The 15581-nt window shown below is 29.0% G+C and overlaps 6 protein-coding genes across 6 annotated transcripts; 2 read left to right on the top strand and 4 right to left on the bottom strand. All coding sequences in view use genetic code 12, as the record gives it.

Moving 5' to 3' along the window:
* Positions 1-23: 23 nt before the first annotated feature.
* Positions 24-4409, bottom strand: DFJ63DRAFT_302555 (uncharacterized protein). Its single transcript, XM_064905463.1, has 4 exons — positions 3742-4409; positions 3229-3675; positions 941-3111; positions 24-901 (listed from the first exon to the last, which is right to left on the bottom strand). Exons 1-4 carry the CDS (start codon positions 4181-4183, stop codon positions 50-52), a joined length of 3912 nt encoding a protein of 1303 aa, XP_064765352.1. The 5' UTR covers positions 4184-4409; the 3' UTR covers positions 24-49.
* A 1120-nt stretch (positions 4410-5529) lies between these two features.
* DFJ63DRAFT_311153 (phosphatidylglycerol phospholipase) lies at positions 5530-6738 on the bottom strand (the record flags this gene model as incomplete). The annotated part of the gene is made up of 1 exon (XM_064905709.1): positions 5530-6738. One exon carries the CDS (start codon positions 6736-6738, stop codon positions 5530-5532), a length of 1209 nt encoding a protein of 402 aa, XP_064765351.1.
* A 410-nt stretch (positions 6739-7148) lies between these two features.
* DFJ63DRAFT_50863 (uncharacterized protein) lies at positions 7149-10038 on the top strand. Its single transcript, XM_064908872.1, has one exon. It carries the CDS (start codon positions 7559-7561, stop codon positions 9860-9862), a length of 2304 nt encoding a protein of 767 aa, XP_064765350.1. The 5' UTR covers positions 7149-7558; the 3' UTR covers positions 9863-10038.
* DFJ63DRAFT_321969 (NAD(+) diphosphatase) lies at positions 9913-11322 on the bottom strand (the record flags this gene model as incomplete). The annotated part of the gene is made up of 1 exon (XM_064907380.1): positions 9913-11322. One exon carries the CDS (start codon positions 11320-11322, stop codon positions 9913-9915), a length of 1410 nt encoding a protein of 469 aa, XP_064765349.1.
* A 420-nt stretch (positions 11323-11742) lies between these two features.
* Positions 11743-13930, bottom strand: DFJ63DRAFT_50946 (ATP-dependent RNA helicase). Its single transcript, XM_064908876.1, has one exon. It carries the CDS (start codon positions 13807-13809, stop codon positions 12037-12039), a length of 1773 nt encoding a protein of 590 aa, XP_064765348.1. The 5' UTR covers positions 13810-13930; the 3' UTR covers positions 11743-12036.
* DFJ63DRAFT_50860 (mitochondrial 37S ribosomal protein mS29) lies at positions 13930-15578 on the top strand. Its single transcript, XM_064908871.1, has one exon. The coding sequence runs from the start codon at positions 14051-14053 to the stop codon at positions 15524-15526; it is 1476 nt and encodes a 491-aa protein (XP_064765347.1). The 5' UTR covers positions 13930-14050; the 3' UTR covers positions 15527-15578.
* The last annotated feature ends 3 nt before the right edge of the window (positions 15579-15581 follow it).

The raw sequence follows: 15581 nt of genomic DNA, 5'->3' as shown, positions 1-15581 counted from the left end.
TAAATATATATATATAATACAGATTATTTATAGTTATAGTACAGATGTGTTAACGTTTCGTACGCTTTGAATGTTTTGATTTCCATTTATCACCACCATCATATAATGATTTATCAAATGATTCTAAAGCCTTTGAATTAACCCATTCCAATACTCTTGATAAATCTCGTTCTTCTCTTTTTTCTTTTAATTGTTGATGTAATTTAGATGCAAATTCTTGTAATTGACTAATATCACCAAATTCAACTACATCATTGACACTATTAATCTTTTGCTTCTTTCTGGGGGTGAATTTTCTTCTTAAATTACGTTTTGGACCTGGAGATATATCATCATCATCTTCAATTTCAGCTTCTGCTTCTTCTTCATCTCCTCCATTTTCAATTGATTTGATCTTTTGAACAATCTTCTCAATATCATTTTCAATATTAACTTCCTCTTCAGGAGTTTTATCTAACCATAAGGCTTTTCTACGAGCTTCAATAGACAGAACTATAGCATCTTTAACAAGAGCTAATTCTTTCTTTAATTGAGATTCACGCTTACCCCAAGGATTCAACCATGAAATCAATTTTGAAATTTGATCTGGTTTATCATAGAATCTCCAATTAGACCCATTAATTAAAGGATCAGAATATTCTTCAATAGATTTTCTTTGAAATGGTGTTAATATTTGTGATTTTTCATATGATATTAATGCACCTTCATGATCAATAATTACTTCATCCCCTTTTAAAATTTGATTGGAAGTGAAATTAAGATCATATAATTTAGATACAGTTTTGGTGAATGGGACAGGTAATTTAGTGAAATCCATGTGTTTAATTTGAGTTTTTCTTTCTTTTGGAGGAGAATTACTCGAATCACCATCAACTGTTGGTTCTTGTTTAACATCTGATTTCTCTTGTTTGATGGTTTCTTCTTCTTTCACATCAATTACCTTTTCATCAATTTTTTCTTCCGCTTGTTTATTTAAATGCTTTAAAAATTCTTCAAATTCAAAATTAGAAAAATCTTGATTGAATTGATCACTATCTTCATAATTAGTTTTGAAATAAATTCTTAAATCATCATCAGATGGACCTTGAATCCATAACTTACCCATTAAATAAGTTTCTTCCAAGACTTCATCTTTACCATCATCATCATTAGTATCATCAACCTCTTTTTCCTTAGTTTCTTCTTCATTTTCATCTTCATCGTTGGTACCACCATGTAAGGTTGGTAAACCATTATTTTCAAACCACCAATACCTATTAAATAAACGATCTTTACCTAATAATTTAACCCTTTGACAATCCAATTCAGTTAATTTCTTTTCGATTTCTCGTTTATCTAATTTTAATTGTTTTAATTTTAATAAAGAATCAGTTCTTTCATGCCATAATTCTTTAAAAGTAGTATTTTGTTCAGAAAATGCTTTTTCAATCTCAGTCATTTCAAATGCTTGATAATTTAATCTTGGTCTTCTATTAATTGTATTACTATTTGAAGTTGTAGTAGTAGCAGTTGTAGCAGAACCATTTTCAGCAGCTGGAACAGGTGCTGGAGTTGGAGTACTAACAGCAACTTCATCAGTTGATTTATTATGTTCATGTAACATATCAACCATGATAGCATTCACTCTTTGAGCATTTTCAAGACTAATTTTATAATCTCTGATATTATCTAATCTATTTCTTCTTAAATTAGTTGATGCATCCAAACATTCATCAATATAACTTCTAACTTTAGTACCACTAATTAAAAGGTCTACTAAAAGTTTTAAAACTTTAAATTTTAAATTTATATCAACTTTTTCATAAAATTGATTTAATACTGTAGAAGGGGTAGCAGGTAAATCTTTTGGAGCTAAAACATGATATAATTTTTCAATGATTGGTTGATAAGTTGGAACATATTCAACTTGAGAAAGTAATCCTAATAAAATACATTGCCAATTACCATCTTTAAAATTTCTTTTACGAAGTCTATCATCCCAAGATGAATTTCTATGATTCATAACGATATAAGCATTGTGATCAACATCATCTGCTTGTTCCATATCTTCATCTTCATCTTCATTGTTTTCTTCATTATCTTCATTTTCCTCTTCTTCTTCCTCTTCATCTTCACCATCGGCATCTTCATCATCGACATCAATGGTTTCTTCTTTCTTTGTCCCATTCAGTGATTTTGATCTTGATTTAGATGACTTTTTAACAGTAACAGTATCTTCCTCATCATCATCATCTTCTTCTTCATCATCTTCACTCTTTAAAGTTTTTTCTTCATGTTCACTTTCTGAACCTCTTTCATCATCATCATCTCCTTCACCATCTAATTCCTTTTTAGCAGTATTTGGAGTTATAAATGAATCTTTAGGAGGTAAATGAATTTGTAATCCAAAAATAGTATCTTTTTCTTTAGCAGCTGCCAATTCTTTACCAGTTGGTAATTGATTTGACATAAATGCACTTAATATAGAACACCAAATTTCATCTAATAATTCACATCTCCCTAATTCATTGAATTGATCTGAATTCCATCCCATAGCATAAATAAAATCATCAAAGGTAAATGTATCCAAATTTAAAGCTGAATGATATACATTGATAAATATCCATGATTGTAAAGCTTCTTGAACAGCACTTACTTTTGGAGAACTTAAAATTTTAAGATCATTTAACGCTTCAGGAGTGAAATTATTAATATCAAATTCATCATCATTACCAAGTTTAGTAGTTATTTTTCGATTTGGTTTAACATCCTCTTCTTCTTCATTACTATTTTCTTCTTCTTTATTATTAATTTCATTAGTTAATTCTTGAATTAAATGTTTATTCCAAGATTTAGCATTTTCAGGTAATAATAAAGCTTGAGGAGAAGGTTTGGGATTTTGAATATCAAATTTAATTTCCAAATCATTAGTTATATGTTTTTTAGTTGGTTGAAGACTACTTGAATTAATAACATTTGAAGTAGTAGTAGTTATAGCAGTTCCACCATTAACAGTTGGAGTTGAACGTTCAGATATAAATAAATCATCATCTAATTCAAGATTTTCAGGTAAATAATGAGCTGGGAATTTCTTTTTAAGTAAGATTTGTTGTTGTTGTAATTTTTGTTGTTCTTGTTGTTGAAATAATAATAATTCCTTCTTTTGCTTTTCTTTTAATTCTAAAGCAGCTGCTTTTTGAACAGCAGCAATTTGTCGAGCCGAATTTGGATTAACTCTTCTTTTACTACCAGCTTTTGGCCCAGGCTTTTTCCGAATTTTTTTATCTTCATCACCAGTTTCTTGTTGAAAAACATAACTATGACCATTTTTACCATTTTTAATTCTCAGATTATTTGGATGATCTTTAATAATATTTTCACCTGAAGGAGTTGAATCAGCATATTGAATTAAATCTTCAGGATAAACTTGAGGAATTCTATATTTTTTAGCAAATTTATCTTTAACTACCCAAGGAGCATTTACTTTATGAGATCTTGCCATAGTTAATTTTATAAAAGTTTTAATTAACCATTTTGTAAAATGATTTCTATCTCTGGCGATTTTATCCGGAGTTACAATTGATTGTTGCATATCATTTAATCTAACTACTAAATATTTAGTAGTTATTGAATCACCTAATCTTTGTTGAACTTTTTCTCTAACCACACCTCTTTGTTTAATTAAGGGTTGATTTTCTTCATCATGTTCAATTTCATCCGAACTTTGAATTTGAGGAGGAGGAGGAAGAGGATTATTATTACTATGTGAATCATTAGTAATAGTAATATTTTTCTTTAAAGAATTATAATCAGTTAAAGAACCTTTTATAAATATAGTTTCACCGGGAAAGAAATCATTTTTAAATACCAGATAAACTTTATCAACTAATTGATCTAATCTTGTAATTCGATTAAATTGTAAGAATCTTAAGATATGTTCTCTTAAAGCTTCAGGGAAATTTCTTTCAACACCTTCAATTTCTTTTGCTTCTGATTCTAAAGCTTCAAAAAATGTAAGACAAGAATTTCCAGTTATTTCACATACGAATTTCTTACGTTTAAAATAATCCATTCGATTTAAATAATCTTCATAATTAATAAACCATTCTTTAGTTTGAGGGATATAATAAACTTGAATTGAAGTATCTTGAGGTATTTGAGGTGAGGAAAGAAAACTAACTGGTTTTCGTTTATATAACACCATGATAATGATGATGATATACGATGAGATATAGTTGATTTGATCTTAGATAGGATTAGATTTGATTGATTATAGTTTGTCTATTAGGTATAGATTGTTGTGGTGGAAAGAATAATGAAATATTAATAGAAAAAAAAAGTTATCGATGAATAAAAACGATAAACCTAAAAAGTGGATATAATTTAAAATAATTGACTTTTGTTATAACTTTTGTTGTTGTTGTTGTTGGGGATGAAAGAAAAAAGAAAAAATAGCTATACCGTACCGTACAAAAAATTAATTTTAGCGTATAACAAATTGTAAAAATAGTTCCGTACCACAAAAAAAATAATATTCAAAAAAAAAGCGTTATAAATATTTGGCTGTAAATAAGAATAGTGAGGTCTTACAACAATGTGAAACTAGTGGAGAGTAACAGTATTTTGACCAAAGTAAGTGGAATCGATCTAGAGATGATAGATTAGTAGAGTGATCCAATTTATTTGATGATTGTTCGTCAAATATTGATTGATTAATCAGTATGAACTAAACAGTTAGATAAAAAAAAAAATTGACTGCTAAAATTTTAGATTTTGCGCTTAGCAAGATGATATAAATCGGGAAATGATCTTTTCAATAATCGATTGATTGATTGATTGATTGATTATTGATGCTAGTTCAATGGATTAGATTGATTCGATTGATGGGATGAAACAAAGCAAAAGAATCGAATCAAGGGCTGTAAAAAAAACTTAGAAATTGGGAAAAAGAGAAAAAGACAAAAATTGGTGAGAGGAGGAGGAGGAGGAAATAATGGAATGGAATGGAATGGGAAGAGAGAGACAGACAATTTAAAATTTACGCGCAGTTTTTGGTTATATGTTGCAAATCATACTATATACAGGACACGGGAAAATTTCTTTTTTTTCTGGTTAATTTCCATTTTTGAATGGTCTCTATGGACTAATTCAAATAAACTAATTTCTATCACTTTTAAAAAATTTATCTAATTTTCATTAAATTTCATATGGGTCAATTCACACCATATTTATTTTTTTAACAGACTGATCCCAATCAATCACATAGATGGTTGTATCATATCAACCATATATCATTGATTATGTTATTAATATGATAAATCTCCAATTTCTTGCATCCAAATCGGTTACCAAGATTGCAAAAAAGTTGGCCACCGTTTTCACTGCATAGTTAACGAAAAAGACGATCCTGCATATAATCCACGGGTTATTATCACAGCCTTAAAATAGCTATAACAAAACACATATTAATTAAAACGATTAAACTACTCTATAAAAGCACACATACATATGTAGTTTGTTATATACTCCTATTGTCAAACTAAAACCACCCTAACAAATACCAAAATGTTGTAAAGTAGCAAAAACCCAAACTGAAAATGGATTTGGTTTAATTTTAATAATTTCATCTTCTTTAACTATAGAACTAAATTTATCATCATCATCTAATCCAACTTTTTTATTAGCATTTGGATTGGTGATCAGTATAAATGTATGAAATAACCAACTTATAAAGAATTGTCTATAAGTTAATTTAATTGATAAATCTCCATTTTCATCATAATATTCAAAAGCTCCACTACCAACTTTAGATTCATCTAATGGATTAACTTCTGATTCTTGTTCAAGTGATAATTTATGTTGATACATTACATCAGGATAATCACTTATAACTCCATATTCGGGTAATTTGGCCACTCTACCAATTGAATTCACATAATCAAATTGTTCAGTAGTATTAATTGTCCAACTATAAAACTTTAAATTTTGTAATTTTAAAAGGGGGATAAATTTGGTTAAGAATTCAGTCGACCAAGTCAGGAAATATAATAATGAAATACCAGTGATTTTAAAATAACTTCGTTCTTCCCCTCCCTTTTTAGCTTTTAAAGAATCTAAATAAAAATTATAATTAATATATTGAATTGATCTTCTCCAACTTCCACTAATATTAATAATATCAAAATGGTTAAATCCATATTTATTATTAAATTCTTGATTATAAAAAAGATCTTGAAAATATGAATCTTGATTAAAAAATTTGATAAAATTTAAATCCCAAACTCCAAATTGAACTTTATTTAACCACCAATTTAAATCATTTTTAACTGATAATAAATCCTTTATAATAAATCTTAATATCTTAGGTGGATTCAATGGTTTAATATCTAACATGATTTTAAATTTTTCATCAGCATCAATATCTTCCAGTTCATGTTCAATGAAATTAACATACCAAGTTAATAATTGTTTAAATGTAATTAATGGTTGATTACCTTCAATGGTTTTTAAATCTTTTAAATCTTCATAATTTTGTTCAGGAATAATAAAATTAGTTTCATTACCATCTTTATCAATGAAAACTCTCTTAGTACTAATATCATGACTAATAATAAGAATTTGATCTTTGGTTAACCAAGTATCTGTTTCAACTATAGTACCTCCATTTTGAAAACATTTGCCAAATCCTAAAAGCGTATTTTCAGGAAATTTAGCTTTAAATCCTCTATGACCACAAATAACTGGTGAAGTATATGGCATGGTAAAATATGGTAATGAAAGTCTATTTTTAATTTTTCTTAGCGTTATGATTGACAATACAGGAAGTCTATTGATAATCTATCACCTTGTTTGAAATATCTTTTAAAAATAAATGAATGAATAAATAATTTTTTTTGAATTTGCTATTAAGTTCAAATCAAGGGGTATTTATATATACACTTGCAAATAGGGATCAAATAAATTAAACTATCAAACGTTCGTTAGATTGTTAGATTGTTAATTTTTGGGTATGCTATTTTTTATTTTTATTTTTATTTTTATGTTGAAAAACGTGGAGTCAACGTTTAACTATTGCGGTATGGAGTTATGGTCAATTTTGGGTATATCCTCGCTTTATGTAAGTATTAACAAACTATGGATAATAGAACCAGTGCTTGACTCAATATTATGATTCTTGGGAGTTGGTCAGTAATCGGAATAGTACTTATACCCTCTTACTCTACCTCGATCGTCAATATGTCCATCGGCATAGTGACTTTCATTAGCTCAATTTAAAGCCTAGTACTACTATCAATTCTGTTCCTCCTTTCTTCCTCGCTCGTTTGTTCACTCTCGCTGTTTCTCGTCCGAACAAAAGCGGTGTTAAGAAGTGGAGGAGCAGTCTTGTGACTTGGAGCGCATGATCAAACTTATAAGTAATACTATGTAACTATGTATGGGAAAGAGGGTCTACCATATAGTTCCTGGGAGAAACATTTGAATCAATCAATAGTATATGTTGCTTAAATTATATGAGGTCAATAACTACATTGGAATACATTTACTATCATAATTCAGATTGATTAATGTGATATATGTTATGATGTTCAAGTTTGACCATTTAAACAAATTTAAAATTTGTGCTGCAAAAAAATTTAAATTCATACCACTTTTACACCATCATCCATCAATGTCAGTACTGCAACAATGTATATTGAATAGCTTGAATGAGATCAATCAATTGATCGTTGATGGAAATCTAGATGTTAATCTTATCGTTCAGTCTCATCAACCTCCATTATCTTGTACTGAATCATGTTTAAATAAGAATGTTCATAACTTTGTATCCCTTAGTTTTATATTATGTCATTTTGATAAGTTATACATTCATACAAATATCACCAAAAATCATATATCTCAATCATTCTTAACTCATACTGGGGTTCATAACCAACTTATCCAAGTTTATAGATCAATTATTAAATGTATTAAAAATTTCAAATTTGCCGCTTATAGTCCCAATCCAAAATTTAATACCATCATTCGAAATTTAATTAATTTATCATTTGTTTTGAAAATCCCAACCCTATGTGATGAAAATAGAACTTATGTTCATGATAGTAGTGAATTCGTTATTCAATTACCCCCTGATTATCATTCTATCAACCTTTTATCATCTCCAAGAATTCAAACTTATAATGGTAGAGAATTGAACTTGGCCAAATATTATCATCAAATAGTTCCTAATGTGATTCAAAAGTTTTATAACAATGAATTACTTTTTGATGATTTAAGTACTCATTTATCAATAACATTAAATGATTTATCAAAGGTTCATATTCCATTTTCTGTTATCAAACCATTTTATTCTTATTCTGATGTTGATAAATATACCATTATTTACAATCAATTGAATCCTATAATTATTGTTTTACAAGCATTATTTCCAACTATGAATATAACTCCTGTTAGATCCTATCGAATTTTATCAAACAAGTTACAATCAGATTTACATTTAAGTTTTATTTCACCTCATGAAGATGATAATTATATTCAAAAATATACCATACCAATTCAAATTAGATCATCTACCATCTTATCAAAGACTTGTCCTCAACTTTTCAAATGTAAAACCACAAAACAATCTAATCTTTATTTAGCTTCCGAAGTTGGCCTTAGAGATTATATTAATGATTGTTTATATCAAATCATATTAGGAAATACAAATATGGGATTTATAATTGATAATACCAGTTTATTGATTCTTGAAATTCATTTAAAAGCTTATCGTTATTTGGAAGATTATAAAGGTTTAGATACAGAAGCTACTACTTTTAAATTAATTAATTGTTCTATTTATTATGTCGATTTAACCAATTTTAAATATAATCTTCCAACTGCTTTATTACTTTTTCTTAATTGGTATTTCAAAATAATATCAGGTACAGAAATGCATGAAATCAATACCGCTAATAATAGCTTTGATTTATTATTAGAATTAAAGATGAATAAAGAACAAATTAAAGCCCATAATGCTTATAAAACTCATATCGTTCAAGAAGTTTGGGAAAATTCAATGCAGAATTTTCGATTCATGGTACCAGAGAAATATGGAGAGCCAGATAATCGATTAGGATTTAGATTTGATTTAAAACAAGATTGGAATGCTCATATTAATCAATTACTTCAATTTAAAGATTATACCCATAATGTTCGCCATATTCATGAGTTTAAAATTATTCAAAAGCAACATTATGATTTTTATCTGATTTTTAAAGTTCAAATAAAAGATCATGATAAAGGTATTACAACTCCTGTATTGGATTTAAAAATCTATAATATTATGGATCAATCAATTTTATTCAATTCATTATCGGATATTAATTTTCTCATAAATTTTAATATCATTACAACTATGTATTTAAATGATTTATTATTAATGCATGGTATAAGAGAGAATAGAATAACTTTAGAACAACATGCTAAAATTCTGACTCAAAATCCTAAGTATTTGATTGATATTGAAAAATCTCTTCAAGGATTTCCTTTAATTGCAAATTGGTTTGAAAGTGGGAAATTACAATCAATTAAGAATAATTATGTGGGGTATTATATTTTAAGTGAAAGTATTCCAAGTAATGAAGGTCAGTATATTAATGTGAGTAGAAAAGTTAAGAATTCTGTATTTCTATTTCATCTGAGGAAAATGACATTAGGAAGAGATATGAAGAAATATATTTATAATAATGAAAGAGATCGAGTCTTTTTTAATCAATTAGAATTATCCAAGTTACACTATGATAATTTTTTCAATTGGAAGTATGATCTGTACTTAGATAGTAGAATTTTATCAAGTGTAACTAAAAAACTACATCGTGATCATTTGTTTAATTCGTATGATTGAATATATAATCGTATTTAAAATTAATCTAATACTGTAACGTTTTTAAAAATTTATAACTTATTATCACCATGAACATGAGACTTTTCAGCAGCTGCTTGATCAACTACCAATTTAATTAATTGGAAAGCAACTGATTCAGGCATTGGAATTAAAATTCCATCAGGATTAAAATCTTCATCAGTAAGATTTGCTTCATCAGGATAAACCATTTGTCTAATGAATTCAATATCAAACCATTTAGCATCTTCTAATTCTTTATCATGACCTAAATGAATAACTTCATTCTCCCCATTGAATTGAACTACGGCTAAACATCCAATCATTAAATTACCAGGGAATGGCCATGGTTGAGTCATAACAATTTGAATTGATTTACATCTAACACCTGTTTCTTCCCAAATTTCACGTTTGGTGGCGATTTCAACGGTTTCGGATGGTTCCATGAATCCAGCTGTACATGCATACATTCTTGTAGCAGCATGTCTTTTACCTAAGGATAATAATACTTTGGTTTTCTCTTCATTGGTTATGGCAGTTATTACTACTGCATCTGTTCTTGGGAATGTAACATTAGAAACACTTGCTCTTTTAACGGGACATTTACTCTTTTTAGCACGATCTTTATCCGTATCTGATTCTTTAGGATCAGCCACTTCTTCATTGGTACAATATAATTTCCCACCAGCATGGATAGGAATCACTTTATGACCACATCCTGGACAAAATTTATTACGATTTATCCAATCCAAATACATCTTACCATGAGAATATAATGAAGCTTCAGTATTAGTGAATGTAAGGTAATGTTTTCTTGATTTGGTATAGAAGATACCATTATCTTCAATTGATTTATCAATAGTGTTTTCAATTAAGTTCACTCTATCATTAACGAATGATATGATTGCTTCGGATACTTTAGGACTATCAGTTAAATCAACGGCATAATAAGGAATACCTTGATATCTACCTTGATAATCCAAATATCTTTCATCTTGACTTCCTTCTTCATCAATTGAAATATCTTGCATTTTCAATTTTAAAAGATCTAAACCAACACTTTCATCTAATAATCCTAAGAATAAGAATCCTGGTTTACCTTCATCTCTTAATCCAGCATCTTTGGTTTTGTTATCATGTTGCCAGGTATTTAAAATCTGACTCCAATTCAAACTTGGAACATTCAACAATCCCTTGGAGAAATGTTTATCATTGGTATCGGAATCATTAGCAGCATTCAATTGATTTGATCCATTGGTTAATATTACTAATCGTTTAAATAATCCTTTTGCAATCAATGGATCGGTTTCTGAATAAAATATGAATCTGGCAGAAGGATGGAATATACTCTTACTCACGAATTCTGAATCTTCTCTAAGAAATGAAACTCTGTTAACTACTTCACTTCCAAAGTAAATATCATTCTTTTGATCATCGATACTGGTATGTATATCGTGAGACATGATGAACTTTCCTAAATTTGATGAATTGAACCCTGATTTTTTGATAATTCTATCAATGCTATTGATTCTAGTTCGCTGGATGTTATGGATAATGGTAAAACTAGATATCAATCGTTGAATTATCATTCAATTGAAAGAAAGACATATATAACAATTGACAAATTTGGGGGAGAAATGTCAAAAATTTTGAGAGTCTTTTTTTTCCATGTTCAAATTTACATTTGATAAATTTCTTATCATCGGTTTTATGAACTGCCGGTGCGATTGATCTCCACATTTAAAATCTTACAATATATAACTAATGTAATTATACCCATTAAAGTTGTTTATTTACAGGTTTATATGGTATATGGATACAATTACCGATCCATAATACTCATCAATATATACAATTATACCCTATATCATGAAGAAATATCATGTAAAAAAGAGGTTTAGACTCCTAGACATATTCATTGTTAGTATTATGATACTTTTCAAAAGTGAAAGCATTACTTGTCTAATACATTGATTGAATTCAATTTGAAATTATCTAATGAATCAGCTATCTCAAGACGGTATCCTCAATAGTATTTCGGAAGTCTAACGTCTAAAAAATCTTTTAAATCATCATAATAATCAGATAATTCAAATTTAAATCCCAATCAATGAAAGACAAAACATGTTAAAAATAATTGACATACCCTTTATTTGTTAATTAAAAATACAATTTGCTTAACCAATTGGCATTCCTTTTAATACAGCCCGAGGAATACCAACTAATTTATTCTTTGGTCCTTTCTTATCGACAATAATCAAGACTCTACCCGATTGACCCATTCTACCAGTTCTACCTATTCTATGCACTAAATCAACCGAACTATTAGGTAAATCAATAATAATGACATTCTTTAATCCATTAAAATCAACACCTCTACCTAATAAATCAGTAGTAACTAAAACTTTCATTTTAGATGCTTTTGGATCTTCTTTATCAAGTTTTTCAGCTGGTTTTAAAAATGGATCTAAGATCTCTAAACGATCTTCAATTGAATCACTTCCATTCAATCCAACAATATCATCTGCTGGGAAATGATACTTTTTAGTCAAAGCATGAATCACCCCATTCACTAAGACTTTCTGATTGACAAAGATAACAGCTCTTTTAACATATCCTTCTTCAGTTCCATCTTTAATAATGGAATATAATGCTTGTGCACAACATCTCATAACTGATCCGTTATATGGAGCTAATCTCGCATCAATTACACTGATCTTTACATTACGTGATATCTTATGTAATGAAGGAGTAACAATCTCAATGATTGAATTAGCTTGAGGGAAAGTCTTGTTCAAATTATTCTTAAACTCTTTAGTAATAGTAGCAGAACAGAAAATTAAATCAGTGACACTTCCAAAAGTTCTAACTACTCTTAAAGTCTCATCAATCCAATTTCTATCAAACAAAGTATCAGCTTCATCAACCACACAATATTTAACATTTCTTACGACTCTGAATGGATCTGATTCACGATCAAGATTTTGAAGTCCTGCAATCTTACCGGGAGTAGTAACCATGATATCTATTCTACCCGTTCTTAAGGCATGGAATAATTTAGTGTGAGGATCACCATGTTGCCATTTAAATAAACGAATGTTCAATTTAGACTTACCATCTTTATCTTTAGTTCCATCTATATAATTCTGGAATGATTTTGGAACGTTTTTCAAATCAAAGTCGATTTTATTAGCTCTTTCAATAACCTGTGAGATTTGCTCGACTAATTCATGAGTAGAAACTAATATCACTGACCGAATCACTTTTCGACATTTTGCATCTTCAAGTCTTTCAGGATCTTGATCAAATAATTCCATATCATCTTCCTTTAACTTCGAGAGAATCGAAGCTAAATATGCCCAAGTCTTACCTGAACCCGTTTCTGAAGCTAAAGCAAACATCTTCAACTTGTTCAATTCATTTTGTTTCTTATATTCAAAATCAATTTCTTCTTCAGTTGTCATTGGTTCGCCCACTCTTTTCAAGAAGTTACTTGTTATTCTGGGCTGATTCACCTTCCGTACCACCGCAATTTGACATGGGGTAGGTTTGATCTCAAGTTCTTCTTTAGAACTATGACGAGGACCTTTTAAATTATATTGCAGTTTAATTTCTTGAATCATAGCTTCCCTGACAGTAGGAAAGATTCTTAAATCATTGAATGATTTAATACTGTCCAATCCAGTTGATGAAGTTTCAAAAGTCTTTTTTGAAGGATAAAGCAAATTCAGAAAGGTACCTACCTTATAACTTGGATTATGAGCATTGGGATCTTCTTCAGTTAACCAACCTTTTCTTTTCTTAACTTTCCTGACAGTGGGTGGTGGTTTACGTGGATTATGTTTAAACCGTATCCATTGTACCGGCACGCTCGATGACTGTAACAAAAGAGGTCTGGACCAATATGTATTTATCAAGGGATTAGTCAATCCCTTGTTTATTAATGACATTGGTTGTTATATGGGAGACATATAATACTGTATAGTTTTCACTTGATGAATAGCTTTCATCATCATTTCGAAGAGGTTTTATAAATTTTTTTTCATACCAAATTTTTTTTTCAGTCGTGTGTTGAAGCCCAATCGAAATTTTTCTCAATTCTGAAAGTTTACACCATTTTGAAAAATTTTGAAATCATAGTGTACGATCATATAGTTGTTGATTATCCCTATATCAATTCAAAGGACGACAATGTTAAGATTAGCGGCAAGATTGTCCAAGGTGTCAACCTCACCTTTGGTGATACCAAGTAGTAGAAGATTATCTACTTCTATGGTTCATTTATATGCTGCCAAACCAGCTACTCCAGCCGGTAAGAGGAAAATGGCATTCAATCCAAAGAAAGGACCTCAACAAGCTAAGGCTAAGAAGGGAGGTATGACTCATTTGGAATTCGATGATGCTGTTCAAAGTTTAAGTTTTGAGAAGACAGCTACTAATTTAGGTGAATTGGAAGTACCATCTTTAAACTATGAACAATTAGATAATTTAAAATCAAGAGTTGTGAAATATGTCGATAGTGATGAAAGAATTTTATCTAATTTAAGATCATTCAAGAAATTCCAACATAATGAATTATACAGAAATCCAGTAACATTAGTTACTGAAAATACTACCAAAATAAATGAAGATTTCGTATCTAAATTAGATCAATCATCATCCAAAGAAAATAGAATATGTTTAACTGGTACCAGAGGGGTAGGTAAATCCACCTTATTATCTCAAACTAAAGCCTTAGCCTTAGAAAAATTCAATAAAGACGTTATCTTATTACACATTGATGCTGCTGAAAATATCGTTAATGGTACTAGTGATTATATTTTCAATACTAAACTTGATAAATATCAACAACCAATGTTTACCAAAAGATGGATTTATAAATTACGTGAAGCCAATGAACATATACTTAAGAAATTAAAATTATCGAGTGATATCACATTCACTTACAAAAGAATTGAACATAATTTAAAGAAAGATACTAATACTTTATTTGATTTACTTAAGTCGAATCATGATTTTGGTAAAGTAGGACAAACCACTGCATTTCAATTTTTCCTTAATGAATTGATTCATCATTCTAAAACTGTCCCAATTTTACTTTCCATTGACAATATAAATGCCATTTTAGATTTCCCAGTTTCTAAATATAAAAAACCAGATTTTACTCCCATTCATATTCTGGAATTTGAATTAGGTGATTTTATACTTAAATTCCTTAGTGGTGAACAATCATTTGCTAAAGGTGGTGTTATAGTGGCTAAGACAGGCATGATTGGTGCTCATCAAAAGACCATGGATGTTGGTTTAAATATTGAAGAATATGATCCATATGCCAAACAAAGATTCTTTGATTTAGATATTGCTAATTCATTAAAGAAGAATAATGGAGTTAAATCGTTTGGAGTGGAAAATTTCACTAAACAAGAAACCAAAGATTTATTACAATTTTGGAGAAAAGCTGGTACTTTACAAGTTAAAGAATTTTATACTAAAGATGTATTTGTAACTAGTGAAGAATTAGTTCAAGAAAAGGCTAATCAAGCCCAAGATCAAGATGCTGTTGAATTCAATCCAGAAGAACAATTTGAAAGAATTGTAAATAATCAATACGCTATTTCATCAGGTAATCCTCATTATTTATTAAGAGCTACTACATTATCCTATTAGATAGACCCTCATGTACAAACCATTTTATACTATGTAAATAGAAATCTTTTATATT

The sequence above is a fragment of the Scheffersomyces coipomensis genome (assembly GCF_036884675.1).
Source record: "Scheffersomyces coipomensis strain NRRL Y-17651 chromosome Unknown DFJ63scaffold_1, whole genome shotgun sequence".
NCBI lineage: Eukaryota > Fungi > Ascomycota > Pichiomycetes > Serinales > Debaryomycetaceae > Scheffersomyces > Scheffersomyces coipomensis.
This window is presented reverse-complemented; position numbering and strand designations above follow the sequence as displayed.